The sequence below is a fragment of the Balaenoptera musculus genome, chromosome 15 (assembly GCF_009873245.2).
Source record: "Balaenoptera musculus isolate JJ_BM4_2016_0621 chromosome 15, mBalMus1.pri.v3, whole genome shotgun sequence".
In the NCBI taxonomy this organism is placed as follows: Eukaryota; Metazoa; Chordata; class Mammalia; order Artiodactyla; family Balaenopteridae; genus Balaenoptera; species Balaenoptera musculus.
In genome coordinates, this window is record NC_045799.1 from 58,796,807 (window position 1) to 58,813,383 (window position 16,577).

At 52.7% G+C, this 16,577-nt stretch overlaps 1 protein-coding gene across 1 annotated transcript in view; it reads right to left on the reverse strand.

The window, feature by feature from the left end:
- Positions 1-16,577, reverse strand: part of LOC118881644 — a 155,835-nt gene that overhangs the window by 44,139 nt on the left and 95,119 nt on the right. The window contains exons 40-44 of the mRNA XM_036826771.1: positions 13,149-13,457; positions 12,238-12,467; positions 12,025-12,162; positions 10,967-11,044; positions 497-704 (exon numbers count right to left, since the gene is read on the reverse strand). Coding sequence (XP_036682666.1) covers positions 497-704; positions 10,967-11,044; positions 12,025-12,162; positions 12,238-12,467; positions 13,149-13,457 — 963 coding nt within the window. The remainder of the gene's footprint in view (positions 1-496; positions 705-10,966; positions 11,045-12,024; positions 12,163-12,237; positions 12,468-13,148; positions 13,458-16,577) is intronic.

Genomic DNA, 16,577 nt, shown 5'->3' on the forward strand with positions numbered 1-16,577 from the left:
ATGTGACCTTATTTGGAAATAGGGTCTTTGAAGAGGTAATCAAGCCAAGATGAGGTGCTAGATTAGGATGGGCCCTAATCCGATGACTGGCATCCTCATAGAAAGAAGAGAAGAGGCAGAGACACAGGGGCAGAGATTGCAGTGACGCAGCCACAAGCCCAGGCACACCTGGGGCCACCAGGAGCTGGAAGAGGCAAGGAAGGATTTTCCCCTGAAGACTTTGTAAGGAGCGTGGCCCTGACAACACCTGATTTCTGACTTCCGGCCTCCAGAACTAGGGGAGAATAAACTTCTGTTGTTTTAAGCCACCCAGTTTATGGTACGTTGCTTTGGCAGCCCCGGGAAGTGAATATATGCTCCCTTAGGAGTGAGGCTCCAAGGCCAAGGGTGTCCTGGTTAGTCCTGGAGCTCAGGGTCAACTGGGCCTGAGGCTGGCGGGCAGTCCCCACATGGGGGAAGCCAGCTCTCATCCGTGGGCAGTGCCTGGCTGCCTTACCGCGTGTCTGCAGCTCCACGCTGATGCGGGCCTCTGCCGGGAACCCCGCCTGCCACAGGGCCTGGCTGTCGTGCTCACTCCAGCCAGAAAGCTCCAGGTGCCCATCGCGGTGACGGCAGCTCACGGAGTAGTTCAGAGACGTGGCCCCTGCCGAGATGCGTCCCGAATTCTCAAAGCCAGAGTCACTGTCGTGAACGTCCATGGAGACCTGGAATGACACCCAGGAGATGCCGGACCACCCTGCACAGAGAGCGTCAGCCCAGCCCAGCTGGCACCAGCTCCCACAAACCCTGGGGGTTTGTACCACCCATGCCGCTGGGATGGGAAGAACCAGGACCCCTTCAAGGAAGCAGCTTGGAGGAACAACTGGGTTACACGTGGCCAACTGCACGTGTGCTGTTTTGCTGGTGGCGAGGGGCTCTGCCTGCTGAGGAGTGACTGCTAACGGGTACAGGGTTCCCATCTGGGGGGATGAAAACGTTCTGAATTAGAGAGTAGCTGCACAAATTTATGAATGTACTAAATGCCCCTAAATTGTACACTTTAAAATAGTTCAAATGGTCAATACATATTTTGCCACAATAAAAAAGTTAACAATAAATTTTTTTTAAAATTTTTTCAAAAAGTTAAAAATATACAACTTGGCCCTCAAAGGCCTTTGAGTTCGCAACCTCCCCACCATAGGTATGTAAGTTAATCACTGAAGCCACGACAGCACAGCCGCCATCACTGGCCGAACACGCAGTGCGTGGCAACAGGTGGCGAGGCCCCTCACTGCTTTATGTCACCCACTCTATAAAGTGGGAAGTGTCACTGCATCATTCAACGATGCTGACTGAGCACCTACTACATGCTGGGCCCTGTTAAACCTAGGGATTCTGCCATGCACACGACAGACAGAAATGTCTGACCCCGTGGAGCTTAAACACCAGCAGTGGGAGACAGACCAGGACGAGGTCAAAGGCGTCACATGTCAAACAATGGGAAGATGATGGAAAAGAGAAAGCTGGGAAGAGGCTAGGAAGGGTGTGAAATAATAAGAAAGATGTAGATATAGATGTCTCTGCCCCTGATTCCTGCTAATATTTGGTCTTTGACCCCAGTTCCTGACTCAGAGCCCCTGTACCCTTGTAAATTCTTGAGTGATGGGGGTGACAGGAGCATCTGACATGGAGCTCCTAAGTCCCTTAGAATTTCCTGGGTGATAGGAGAGTCTTTTGTGCTTATGAGCTGACTCTTGGGGGGCTCCTGGGTGGAGGCTGGTCAATCAAGGTTGACTTCAAGGGTTTGACTGCACGACTGGAACGATGGACGAGGTGCCATTTGCCGAGATGGGGAGACGGGGAGGGGCAGGTCGGGGGGCGGTCGGCCTGTCTGGTTTGGAACAGTCACGTCGGAGGTGCCTGCCAGGCATCCGAGTGGAGATACAGCAGGCAGGTGGGTCTACGGGTCTGGGGTTCAGTGGAGGGAGAAATAGGGGACATGGCAGTGCAGAGATGGCACTGATGTGAGACTGGATGAGCCCATGAAGGGAGTGTGTGTGGAAAACGGGGAAAAAGAGGGCTGAGGACAAGCGCCAGGTCTGCTGGGAGTGCGGGGAGCTCTGGAGGAGGAGAATGTGTGACAGCCCCGGGGGGCATGGCTGGGCAAGCAAAATGAGTATTAGCAACCCCAATTTCCAGATGAGGAGACTGAGGCTCAGAGGGAGGTCTGAACCTTGTTCTACCATCCCCTTGTCTCCAAGGAGACATGAATGAATACCCTTTGTTGCATGAATGAATGAATGAATGATTTCCACTATCACTGGTACTTGCCGAGGCTGACCTGCAGGCCCAGCTTGTCCTCCACCCACAGCGTCTGCAGCGTGGGGATGTTGTGCTGGAACGTGCAGTCTAGGGAGATGTGCTCCGGCCACCTAGTGAAGGTCAGCTCCTCAGACACCTGTCAGGGTGGATGACTGTGGGACCGGGGCCATTGGGCTGGGCCGTCCCCACAGCCCCCAGCCCCCCAAGGCCCCGCCAGCAGAGCCCCCACCTGTCTGCCGTCCACTCCAACCCGCAGGGTGTGTCTGTAGCTGGGCCCGAGCCTCTTGGAGGTCAGGTCCAGCAGGACCCGTGCTGGGAGGGCCAAGGGCTGAGGCAGGTTGTGTGTGAGCAGCAAGTTCACCTCCTGCTGGGTCTACAATAGAGCAAGAGAAACCAAGACTCGTGTGAGATATCATGAAGAGATATTTGTACACCCGTGTTCATAGCAGCACTCGTAACAACAGGCACAGGGTGGAAGCAACCCAAGTGTCCACTGATGAATAAATGGATCAAGAAAATGTGGTCCATCCACCCAATGCAATGCTATTCAGCCTTAAAAAGGAAGGAAATCGACAGAGCTCGGGGGAGGGGAAAATGAGGAGTTATTGTTTAGTGGGTATAGAGTTTCAGTTTTGCAAGATGAAAAGAGTTCTGGAGATGGATGGTGGTGATGTTTGCACAAAAATGTGAACATACTTAATACCGCTGAACTGTGTACTAAAAAGCGGTTAAGATGGTAAATTCTGTTATGCATATTATACCACAATAAAAACATGTATGTGATTAATTAATAAAATAATATACAATAAGAAACTGGACACTGTCCAAGTCTAATGGATAGGATAGATAGACGAATTGTGACAGAGGCACACCATGGAATACTATACAGCAGTGAAAAAGGATAATCAACACAGCGTGGGTGAATCTCACAAACATAATGTCGAACAAAACAAGGCAGATGCAAAAGGGAGCATGCTGTGTGCTTCCATGAACATGACATTAAAGAAGTTGTATGAGCGGTGGCTCCTGGGGAGTTAGGAAGGGTAAGGGGCAGCTGAGGGACTTCTCCTTGGAAGCCTCATTCCTCTACTCATGGACCTTGACGCTCTCATCTGCCAGGGTCCTCTTTGGAGCTCAGCGGGTATCCAAATGCTTCTCCTCGGGCCTCGGGAGCACATGGCCTCAGCACCCCTTCCCAGGCCACCCTGGGTACCCTACCCATCCACACCCTCACCTCGGTGGTATTGAGGACGAGCAGCCCCCGTAGTGTGTTGGCATCCACGGTGACCAGCACCTGGGCGTCCACGGCCATGGAGTTCACCATGATGTAGCCGGAGCCATCCACTCGGCCCGGGACCCCCAGGGCCTGGAGGGGTTTAAGGAGATGGAAGCAGGGCTTCTTAACTAGGGTGGGGTCCCAAGTGGGCATCAGGGGTCCTATAATCCCCCTTGAACTGACCACAAAATGGGGCATGTGCCCACGAGAGTCTCTACAGGAGAGTTTGCGACTTTGTTCAGGTTCCCAGAGCGCCCAAGGTCCCTCACATCGGTAGCCCTTCACTGTTCAACGAGCTTCCCCCACCCCCTTCCACCTCCCCAGACTACGAGGATCGCATCTTTATACCCAAGAGAACCACATCCTGTGAAACCAACTGGCCAAGAGTCTTCCAACCACTGGCAGCTGCGAACGTGCATCTCCCCACCTCTCCTCCCCCAGCCCCTCCGCCTTCCCAGGCGCACAGAACTCAACACCTGCTGCCAAGAGGCAGACGGGAGCCTGTCCAGGAAGCAGGCTGCAAGGCTGGCCCACGCGGGCATCTCCCTCGGCTGCTCCCGCCAGCGCATCCCAGAGCACGTCGGCAGTGCGGTTTCATCTAATCCTGAGACTGGAGGAGGCCTTTGCACCCCGTTTATGATGATGAAACTGAAGCCCAGGGAGGAACAGTGATTTGCTCAAGGTCACCAGAGACAAGGGGCAGAACTGCCATTCAGAGTCCGGCGCTTCCTGGCCTCAAAGGTGGCCTTCCCAGCACCCAGGTCGGCTGCCCGACTCTCCACCTGTCTGACACAGCGTTTGACCCTGGTAACCCTTCCCTCCTCTTGGAACCCTTTCCTCCCCAGCCTTCTGCCTTGGGGTTTCTCCTCCTCCTGGCCTGTTCTTCTTGGTACCCTTGGCCACTTCCTTCTCATCCGTCCAGCTCTGCAGCCTGAGCGCTTAGTCTCCACCCACCCCACAGCCATCTCAGCCAGTCTGTGGCTTTAAATGTGACCACCTAGAGGTGGAGCCCTCCCGTCCAGACCACAGCCGACCTCCTGACTCGAGAGCTGCCCCCAACATCTCCACTTGAGCGTTTAAGAGCCCTGTCAAATTGAACACATCCAAAATAGGCCTGGAGTTGGTGACACCACTTCCGCAACCCTCCTCCTCCATCCACCATTCTCCCCACTCGGGGAACAGCAGCCCCAGACCTCTCATCACGTACGACAAAAGCACAGTGCCGTCCACTCCCCTCTTTTTCTCACACCCACATGCAACTTCTATCCAGTCCTCTGTGATGGATCCTGAATCCAAGTGTGCTCCCACCCCCACGGGCTTTTTATAAAACAGGAGTCAGCAAACAATGGCCCACGGGCCACATCCAGCCCACTGCCTGTTGTAAATAAAGCTTTATTGGAACACAGACACGTCCACATAGTGCATATTGTCTATGGCACTTTGTACTACAATAGCAGCACTGAGCAGTTACAACAGTGGCTGAATGGCCTGCAAAGCCAAAGATATTTACTATATGAACTTTTATAGAGATGCTTTGCTGACCCCAGTCCTAGAGAATGCCCTTCCCTCTCCAGCCCTGCCTCAGGGCCTTTGCACTGGCCATGCTTAGAATACCCTTTCCCCAGACACAAAACAATGCTACTCCCTCCTCTCCTTCAAGTTTGTGCTCAAACGTCATCCTGTCTTTGGGGCCAATCTTGACCGACTATAAAATTGCAATATCTGCCCTGTTTTTTATGCCCCCCTTTCCCACTTTCTCTCTCCCCTTAGCCCTCACCACTGTGTAATACACTCCACAGTTCAGTGATTTATTCTGGGGGTTGCCAGTCTGCCCCAGGCAGGCATTCATCTCTGCTTTGTTTATGGGTGTACGTCCAGGGCACAGAGGAGATCCTCAATAAGTATCTGAGGAGTCCATCCCTCCAGGGTTCACCCGATCTCTCTGGTTTTGGCAGTGGTCAGAAAGGAGGCCCCTGTCCTGTCCCCTGGAGACCCTGGTGCCCACCCCCCCTGCTCACCCCTGGCACACCTACCTGCAGGGCCTCGCAGGAGCTCTCGGACAGCACCCGCCATTGCAGCCAGGGGTCCAGCTGCAGCTCGCCGCTGCCCCAAAGCTCGCAGGCCCCAGCGTGCAGCTCCAGGCCCAGCTGGTGCCCGGCCTCCCACCTGAGCTGGACGGTCAGAGAGGTCTCTGGGGGAATGGAGTGCAGTGAAGGCAGCGTGTGCCTCATCTTCGCTCGAAGTGTGGCCTCGGATGGGTGCAGGGCCACCACCAAGGTCAGGGAGGCAGTCTGGCCGGCCGCTGTGAGGACCCCTGAAGCTTCTGCTTCCCTACCTGAGGCCTGCAGAGAGCCGCTGAGCTGCATCCCTGCTGGGAGGCCCAGGCCCTGCAGGACCACAGAGAGCGGGGTCGGAAGGTGGTCCCACATCAGGAGTGACCCTGATTCTCCATCTTCTACCCTCTTACCCCTCCAGCCCTGCCTACCAACTTGTGCCCCTCCCCCATTACGATAACAACAAGACTGCAACAGCAATCATAATACACAACAATTGTCCATCATAGAACACTCAGTACACGCACAGCCTCATGTTAAGTAATTCACAAGAATGTTCTCTTTTCATCCTATTTGATGGCTCTGAAATAGGTAGTTAATATCCCCATATTACAGATGGGAAAACTGAAGCTCAAAGAGGCGAAGTAATTGCCCAGGGTCATATAGCTAGTAAGTAGCAGAGCCAAGGTTTGAACCTGATCTGTCTTCAGTCTATGCTTCAGACTGGGGCTGGTTCAATTTAAATTAAAATCAAGTAAAAGAAAGAATTCAGGTTCTTCTGTAGCACTAGTGAGCTCATTTTAAGCTACACATGGCTGGCAGCTCCTGTCCTGGATATCAAAGAATGAAACATTTCCATTATCATAGAAAGTTCTAGTGGGCAGGCCTGCTTTATCCTGTGATGCTCTACTCTCTCATGGCCCAATCCTGTGTTGACCTGATTAACACTGACAGAGCATCTGTGGGCGCCCAGCCCTATGCTCAGGGATGCCGAGTGGACCAGACCCTGCCTCTGTGCCCAGGAAGCTCCGTCAGGAGACAGGGGAGGGACCCGTCCCACTCAGACAAGGGCACCAGTCCTGTCTGCTGACCCAGACTCCAGCGTCAGGGATTCCCCTTCCCCAAACATCACAGGACAATTCTCAGACCATCTCTCCGCTCAGATAAAACCAGCCTGTGGTTTTTAACAGGTTATGAAACCAAGATGTGACTGTTCCCCACTGTCAGCTGAGGACAGCTTCCCTCATTCCCTTCCTGCTCTCAGAATTTTACTAAGAAGAAGGACTTTTATAAAAATTTATATTCAGAATTTGTATTCTGAATCTGTGGTCCTTTAGTTTCACAGCGTGCCTCTAATCTCCCAGCCTCGATTTCCTCATCTGCCGAATGGGAAAGCGGGATTAGAGATAAGAGGAACCAAGTATCCGATAGGGTTCTTGGGAAATAGTAGCTGGGGTCTTGGGAAGCCCCTGGAGGGGAGCGTCAGCCAGGCCCAGGCCTCACGCTGACAGGGGCTCTGGAAGCTGGCTCTCCAGTCACCTTGCTGGCCCGCCATACGCACCTCCAGCAGCGGGCAGCCCGGCTCAGTGGCCAGTGTCCACGTGCTTTGGTTCTCAGCTTGCTGCTCCAGTGCACCCCGCAGCTGGCACGGCCCCATCTGAAGGGCCAGGGAGCCGCGGCTGGTGGGAGGGCCGGGCCGGGCAGTCAGGCTGACGGTGCTCCCGGGCGGCAGGCCCAGGCGACCCAGAAGGGGCACGGAGTGGGTCAGGTGCCCCAGGGCAGAAGGCTGGGCCCCGCAGGTGCGGGCCAGCTGCAGGTGGGCGTCTCCGTGGTCACTGCGGAGGCCTGCGGCCAGGTCAAATTCACAGGGTCCCCAGCTCAGGCGGCCCTCGGAGTGCAGGGCCTGCGGGATTCCAGTTGCCTGGAATATGGGGAAAGTGGTCGGATTTAGGGGCAGCTCCAGAAGCCAAGGTGGGGGAGTTGGAGATGGGCCTGGGTGGGAAGAGGGCAGCAGTGGACCCATGGCCTGAACTCTATCAGCACCTCCCTCTGCAAGGTGACTGATACCAAGGGTATCCCATCGAGAGGTTGGGGCTCAAGTTCTGGCTCCACCACTAACTCGGTTGTTCCAACCTGCAACCTCAGCTTACCCATCTCTAAAATGGGAGTTGATTTATAGCATCATAAGTTGCTGGGAGATGTAAGTAAGTTAATACTTGTGAGCCCAGAGCCAGGCACCCAGAAAGCACCGGCTAGTGGAAATAGATCACTAACGTCAATGTTCACTGGCTGGAGGGCAGACACCTTAAGCAACTCGCTCCCCTGGGGCCCAGGACGCACCCCACATGGGGGCAGGGACCCAAGATGGGGATGAAAGGAGGGGTACAAGCAGCCCCTTCCTCCCGGGGGTGAGGATTTAAGGGGCCTCAGAGGGCACTCAGCACATGTGCCTGATGAACATCAGCTGCTGCTTCGTGCTATTCTCATTCTTACTCCCGGAGCCTTAACCCCAGGAATGGGGGAAGTGAGATGTGAGAACAGAATCAACTTGAGCCCCAGAAAGGAAGGGAACCGGTGTCTCAGGAAGGCCCTTTGCAAAAGGGGAGAAAATTCAGTTCTGGTCCCATTTTTGGCTCAAAGCTTTGTAGTCAACGAGTCCCCCAGTTCAAGTGACAACGGCAAAAAAAGACTAAAGTTTCTCATGCTGAGTGTAGAGCTGGGCATACAGCAGGCGGTTAATAACTTGTGGAGGGAGGTGGGAACCTACATTGACCGGTGGGAGCTTACCTCCAGCAGGGGGCAGTGATTCACCAGGGCCAGGGTCCAGTTGCGTGTGGCGTTGGCCTCTGTCCTGACGTCCCCATGGGCAGTCAGGGTGCATGGGCCCAGGGCCACCTCCAGCTGGGCCCTGGGGGGTTCGTCTCCCCCCATGGACACTCGGATGTGGTTGTCAGGGGGCACCCCCAGCGCCTGAAGTGGAGGCCATGTGTGCTGGAGGCTGGTGTCCAGGCAGGCATGGCGGCCGCAGGCTGTGTGGACGTGCGCCCGGGCGAAAGTGTCCCCAGAAGACACCCGAGCCGCCAGGCTGGCCCCAAAGGCGTGGACCAGGAAGGAGCCATTCAAGATCAGCACAGCTGGATTCTGCCGCCAAGAAAGGCCAGGTGAGCCCGAGTGGGTGTCCCTACAACACCCCACCAAGCGTGCCCACCGTCTGCCTGTCCACAGGTGGTCAAGGGAGCCCCCATCCCCCAGGGGCACCCACCACCCCCCTTAACAGGTGATGCTCCCGTGAAGCACTTCTCTCTGAAGAGCTGAAACCGGCCTCCCAGGGAGTCAAGAAATTGGACCGTTCGGAGCACTTTCGGGCCCCTGATGCCCGCTCCCCCGCTCCCCATGAGGCCTCTGGGTCCTCCCTCCCGTTTCCTCCTCTCTTTTCCATAATGGAACCTTGGGCCTCTCAACCTCTCTGGTCTGGACACGTCCCTCTTAACGCCTCGAATGGAAGTCACTGCATCTCTAAGTAGTGTACCTGGGGGTCCTGGAGTGTCTGCACGCCCGTGACAGAACCAGGAGCTGCTCTCAGCCCTTTCCCGTCACCCAGTGCTCTTCTGTCCACCTGGCGTGGGGACAGCACCACTGACGACAGGGTGAATGCACGTATCACCTGCACCACAGCTAAATGGAGGCCCAGAGGAGCCACGGAGCTCGGGGTGGCCGCCCACGGAGCGCAGCCCACGGATTCTCCCGCCTGGATGTTGCTGACCTGCTCTAGGACTAAGCAAAGCCCGATTTCCAGCCCTTTCCTGGAATTCCAGACCACAGCTCTCGGAGGGAGGGGCCGTCCATTCATGGCTCTTGTCCTAACCCTCCCGCGCAGTTAGTCTTTGCAGAAGTCACCCTCGCGCCCCAGCCCTTTCTCACAGGTGTAGCTACTAACTCCACGTGCCCCCTCGGTCTTAAGTTTCCTCTGGGGGAAGGCAGCCCATTAAGACCCTTTCAATCCTGATCCTCAATTCTCTTGGCTAACCCTCCTGCCATTCAGGCCACTGTGTGACCTTGGGAAGGTGACTTCACCTCCCTGAGCCTGTTTCCACATCTGTAAAATGAGATCACGATTCCCTGGTAGCTGAAACCACACCAAAAGAGAGGATACCAAATTGAGATGGCACCTGACATGCGTTGGCCCATTTCATGCTCGACAGTGTAAGGTAGGTGTTGCCACCTGCAGTTTACTAATGACGAGGCTGAGGCTCAGAGAGGTTAACGTCTGGCTAAAAGTCACACAGCAGGTGAGTGGCAGGTCTGGGCAGGAAGTTGTGTTGGTCTGATTTTCAGGTCCCCGTACTGGGTGGAGCTGCTACCACTGCCAAGCTGGAGGCATGAAAGTACTGCATCTTTTACGCTCACAGAGGTGAAGCTGGCAGAAACAGTCCTCCCCAAGGAGGCCATGCTCCCTCTATCTGGACAGCCAGGCGGTGAGCCCATAGCACCAGCTCCCAGGGCCCCCAGGCAGTGCCTCAGGCCAGACACCCTGCAGCATCCACTCAGCACCTCCAGGTTCATGTCTCCCTGGTCCCGGAGCAGATCCTCAGGAGCAGAAAAACCTCTGTCCTTCTCCTCCCCCAGGCCGTCCTCAGGGCTATGCTCACTGGCTGGCCCCCTAGAGCCAACTGGACTGAGAGCTCAGCTGAGCCAGGCCTACCACAAGCTGCCCACCCAGCTGCCCACAGGGCAGCACTGACAAGGTCTGCAGGCAACTCCAGTGGTCGCCCCATGTCCCGTTCACCCACAGCTCTTGGCCCAGGAGCCACAGGGCCCCGCTGGAGATCAGGGAGTCCAGGCCCTGTGCTCAGGTCTCCCAGTCATGCCTTGCCTTCGAAGGAGAGGACCTACTATCCACCTGCACCCTGGCCTGGGAGAGCTCGGAGCTACTTAAGCTGTGCTGTGCCCCGGCCTGGGCAGCATGTGTGCCTGTGAGCCCCACGGTCTGTCTCCCTCGAAAGACCCAGATATGCCTGTCACCAGCCCAGCTCCCCGTGGCAGAGGCTGGCTTGAAACACTTGGATTCTGGGTCACTGTCTAAGCGTGCTTACAGAAGGGACCATCCATCTGCTGTCAGGTTGGGCTGGGTCCCCTCAGGGCTGGGAGCCCAGATGCATGTTACTGGGGACATGGAGGGCTTGGAGGAGGGGACCGTGTGGGTCGGCCTGGCAGTGGCCACAGGCCCAAGCCATCCAGCAGGCAGCCCCTGGTGCTCACCCTGTGCCCACCCCACCCCCCCGGAGGCAGACCACCATCTCCCACCCTGCCCTGCCTGTGACAGAGACCCTTGTACCTCATGAGGCCACCCAGTGACGTCCCCCCAGCAGAGCCCAGACAGCTGGGCAGGCGAAGCGTCTCCACTGCAGTTGACCTAGGGAGACCAGCAGGGTGGGTAGGAGGCATGTGTAGGCATGAGGTGTTTCTCCCCGATCTTAACCCTGGACAGAGTACTGAGATCCAGCTTGACCCCATCTCCCTTTGTGAAGGCCTCCCTGGGAAGATAACCCCCAAAGAGAGGTTTGTGCAGACCTAAGTGCTAACCCACAGAATCATCAAAAACAGAAGTAACCAGAAAAAAACAGAAGTAACCTGTGTGCCAGGTTCTAACTGGTTCCTCATCTGATCCTCAAGGTAAACATGGGAGGCAGGGATTACTAACAGTCCCATTTTGCAGGTGAGAACACTGAGGCACAGAAAGAGTAAGCAACTGGACTAAAGTTGCACAACTGGTAAGTGATGAAGCAGGCTGGATTCGGGCCGCACGCCTGGCTCACTCACCCTGACACACACACTTTGGATGGTTTAGCCACACCTGTGCCAGGCCCAGAGGTGGTTTCCTGCTTTTTGTTGTTGAGAACAATGCAAAAGACAGCTGTGTGTGTGTTTCCTTGTCTAGTGTTCCAGGTTTCTCCAGGGGAGGTAACCCAGGACACGAGCTGAAGGGTGAGAGTCTCAGCAGTTTTCATTTTACTAGATAGACCCAGAGCGCCTCTGAGGGAGCTGCCTCAAATACACTTCCATTTATGAGGGCAGGGGAGGGAGCGTTGACAGAAGGACAGGACGACAAGTGGACAGAAGACAGAGAAGAAGAGTAGAAGGCAGGGTGGGGAGGAAGGAAGGGAGGGTGGAGGAGAGGGTGGGAGGAAAGGAGAAAGGATGGATGGGAAAGGAGGATGGGAAATTTGGTGAGAGGCTGGGAGGGAAGGTGGGAGGGGCTGGGACGGTGAGAGGGGCAAGCTGGTGGGAGGGGCTAGGGAGGTGGGAGGGGCAAGCTGGTGGGAGCTGGGAAGGTGACTAGAGAAGTTGCAAAGCCAGTGGGCCCTGCCCAAATGGGGACCTTGGGTCACTTACCTGGAGACTTGAGAGGCCGCGGTGCAGCCCCAGGGCCAGTCCCCAGTGGCCGCCGGCTCCGCTTCTCTCCAGGGCTACACGAAGCTGATCGCCATCCACGTTCACCACCAGCGCGACCGCCAGACTGGGTCCCACGCTCTGGGAGAAGCAAAGCTGTGGGTGTCCCTCAGGCCCACTGCCCCCACGGGGCCCGGGCCCAGCCCCCTCACCCACCTGCAAGTGCCCGCGGCCGTCCACGGAGAAGGGGAGGCCCCAGCGCCTGAGGCCGGGCACCATGTGGCCAAGGCTGGCACGGAGCCGGCTGCCCGGGGCGCTGGTGACCGGGCCCTCCAGGCCAAGGGCAGCATCCAGCTGACGCTCTGCACTACGCAGCGTCACACGCACTGAGAGGCTGGAAGCCACGCGGCTGTGCAGTAGGAGAATCTCTGCCTGGGACGGGAGTCCTGGGGATGAGAGGAGCCAGAAGATGGTACACTCCACGGGAGCCAGAACGGGGTCACTGACAGCCCTCCTGCTCTCTGGAGGGGCCCCTGAGCCCTGAGGCAGACTAACCCCCCAGCTCCCACCTAATACCTACAATGGCCACACCTAGCAATTGATAGGCCCTGTGTCCCCTTTGGATTCCTACCTCCTCAAAGACAGGGCATGGGGTCTCAGAAAGCATGAGGGGAACAGGGGTCTGATCCTGTGCTCTCCTCTTGTTGCTGCACCTTTGGGCGCCCCCACGTCCCGTGGAAATGTCCCCAAGAAGCTAGAGCTGCGGGTGTCCGAGCTATTTCTTAACCACAGTGCCAAGAACATCCTGGAGGCCCCACTAGACCAGGCTTCCAAGCTGGAGAAGCCGGACTGGGGGTGGGGAGTCCTGGGGGCGGGGAGTCCTGGGGGAGGGGCCAGTGGCAGGGGCATCTGCCCTCCAGTTTTGAGGTGTGTCTGTACTGGGTAGCAACCAGTGTTCTGGCTGAATAACAGCCCAGGGAAGGTGGAGGCACTGGGAGAAGCTGGTAGGGGGAGGAAATAGAGCTGGAAGGTGGGTTTGGGGACTGGGGGCTCCTTTAACTCCCTTGGCTTCAGGCCGTGGGAGTCTTTGGGGGAGGAAGCCATTGGACCCTATCCACCCCTCCTACCTGCCTCACTCAAGGTGCTGACGTTGTGACTCAGTCTGACCGAGAGCTGGCCGTGCCCAGGGCCCCAGATGCAGACTCCACCCAGAGCTAGGCTGGCCGTGTCAGCACGGAGGCTGGCCTGGCCCTCAAGGCTCCCCGTCTGGGCCTGCAGTCGCCCCCTCAGCTGGAGCTCTCCTGGCAAGGCCCGGCTGCCATTCTGGGCAAGGATGCAGGTCACCCTGTGCACGCTGGTGCTGTTCCCTGCCTTCTCATGCTTGTCCCGCAAGAGGAATTCCAGCACAGCTGAGTCGGCAGTGACCTTGATGGTACCTGTAGAGGATGGGAGAGAGCCCATACAAAGAAGGAGGTCAGCCCAGGGTACTGGGCTGCTTTGGGAAGGAAGGCAAAGAATCCTAGGGCAGGAAGTTCCTAGATCCATGATATAATTCTAATTCATGTCGGAGAGAACATATCTGGGAAATGGACCAAATTAAACCACCTCCCCCGCAGGATGCTCCGAGGACCAAGCAAGCTAATTCACAAATAAAAGAGCTTTGGGAAAAAAGCAGCAAGCCTGATAAGGCGTGTCTGTTAATACCAGTGCTGAATCCTGCTCAGGAGAGTCACGGATCAAAGTGATAGAAAGCCCCCATTTTACAGACAACAAAACTGAGACCCAGAAGGCCTCGAGGGGTCCAACCTGGAATTCTACAGAGAGAAATTGCTCAGAGGTCTCTTCCACCCACTGGAGAAAAAGATTCCACACCCTTAAGCTAGTCCCACACACCCTTAAGCTAGTCCCATCCCAATACGTAACTCATGCATTAGAGAAATTCTTGCTCTTATCAGAACCATTTACATCTCCTGACCCCACTGGGCTCCAGTAGGGTCTTGACGTGGTTCAAGTGCCCTTATACTTCTCTCCTTTCATTCAAGGTTTGACTCGGGGGTCATCACCTCCAAGAAGCCTTGCTTGGCCTTTCTGCACCCCCAGGCTGGGTTAGACACCCTTGTTCTGTGCTACCAGACATTGAGCTCTTGCTAACCTCTATCACAGAGTCCAGAGCACTTTCTATACAGATGGAAATTTCTCGCAGAATCTTGAAATCGTCTTTTTACAAATTCCTTACATTGTAGGGCCCTATGTCACCATGCCCTACAAGATGTTAACCAGTGTGAAATAATGTCAACGGAACAGTGTGGAATCAGGGAATAGACCCATACACAAATGGTCAATTGATTTTTGACAAAAGTGCAAAGGTAACTAACCGGGAAAAGGATAGTCTTTTTAATAAATTTGCTGAATTGTTTGGAAATCCACATGTGAAAAAACTACCGTGAACTTTACCCAAACATATACACAAATTAATTCAAAATTAACCACATAAGAAAAGGGAACCCTCCTACACTGTTGGTGAAAATGTAAACTGGTGCAGCCATTATGGAGAACAGTAAGGGGGTTCTTGAAAAATATAAAAATAGAGTTACCATATGATCCAACAATTCCACTCCTGGGCATATATCCAGGAAAGATGAAAATTCTAATTCGAAAAGATACAGGCACCCCAATGTTCATTGCAACAGTATTTACAATAGCCAAGACATGGAAGCAACCTGAGTGTCCATCAGCAGATGAACGGATAAAGAAGATGTGGTACACATATACAATGGAATATTAGCCATAAAAAAAAAGAATGAAATATGCTATCTGTAACAGCATGGATGGACCTGGAGATTATCCACATTATATTAAGTTAATTAAGTCAGACAGAGAAAGACAAATATCATATGATATTGCTTATATGCAGAATCTAAGAAAAAAAATGATACAAATGAATTTATTTACAAAACAGGAACAGATTCACAGACTTAGAGAACGAACTTATGGTTACCGGGGGGAGGGCGGGGGAGGGATAGATTGGGAGTTTGGAATTGACATGTACACACTATTATATTTAAAATAGATTACCAACAATGACCCACTGTATAGCACAAGGAACTCTGCTCAATATTCTGTAATAACCTAAATGGGAAAAGAATTTGAAAAAGAATAGATACATGTATATGCATAACTGAATCACTTTGCTGTGCGCCTGAAACTGACACAACATTGTTAATCAACTATGCTCCAATATAAAATTAAAAATTTTTTTAAATAAATAAAAAAAGAAAAGATACATGCACCCCAATGTTCATAGCAGCATTATTTACAATAGCCAAGCCATGGAGGCAACCTAAGTGTTCATCAACAGATGAATGGATAAAGAAGATGTGGTATAACAGATGTAGAGAACAAACATATGGACACCAAGTGGGGAAAGTAGCGGGGGGGCGGGGGGTGGTGGTGGGATGAATTGGGAGATTGGGATTGACATATACACACTAATATGTATAAAATACGTAACTAATAAGAACCTGTTGTATAAAAAATAAATAAAATAAAATTCAAAAATTCAAAAAAAAAAAGTTGTGGTACAGATATACAATGGAATATTACTCAACCATAAAAAAGAATGAAATATGCCACTGCAGCAGCATGGATAGACCTGGAGATTATCATACTAAGTGAAGTAAGTCAGAGAAAGACAAATATCAATATCATATGATAGCACTTATATGTGGAATCTAAAATATGACTCAAATGAAGTTATTTACAAAACAGAAGCAGACTCACAGACATAGAAAACAAACTTATGGTTACCAAAGGGGAAAGGGTGAAGGAGGGATAAATTAGGAATTTTGGATTAACAGATACACACTACTGTATATAAAATAGATAAACAACAAGGTCCTGCTGTATAGCACAGGAAACTGTATTCTATATCATGTAATAACCTATAATGGAAGACAATCTGAAAAAGAATATATATATATATATATATATATATATATATATATATATATATATATATAAAACGGAATCACTTTGCTATACACTTGAAACTAACACAACATTGGAAGTCAACTGTACTTCAATAATAAATAAATAAATAAAATTAACCACAGACCTAAATTTAAAACCTAATATCATAACACTTCTAGAAAAAAAATATGAGAGAAAAATTTGTGGCCTCAGGCAAATATTTCTTATATGACATCAAAAGCATGATTCACAAAAGAAAAAAAAAAGATAAATCGGACTTGATCAAAATTTAAAACCTCCACTTTTCAGAAGACACCATTAAAAAAATAAAAAGACATAGATCAGGAGAAGATATTTTCAAAACACATATCTGATAAAGGACTTGTATAAATGATTCCCAAATTCAATAATAAAAAACAAGCAACTTGATTTTTTTAAATGGGCAAAAGGTTTGAATAGACACTTCACCAAAAAAGATTTACAAGTGGCAAATAAGCCGATGAAAAGATGTTCGACAAAATTAGTCATTAGGGAAATGCAAATTAAAACCAAAATGAGATACAACTACAAAAACAATTCGAATGATA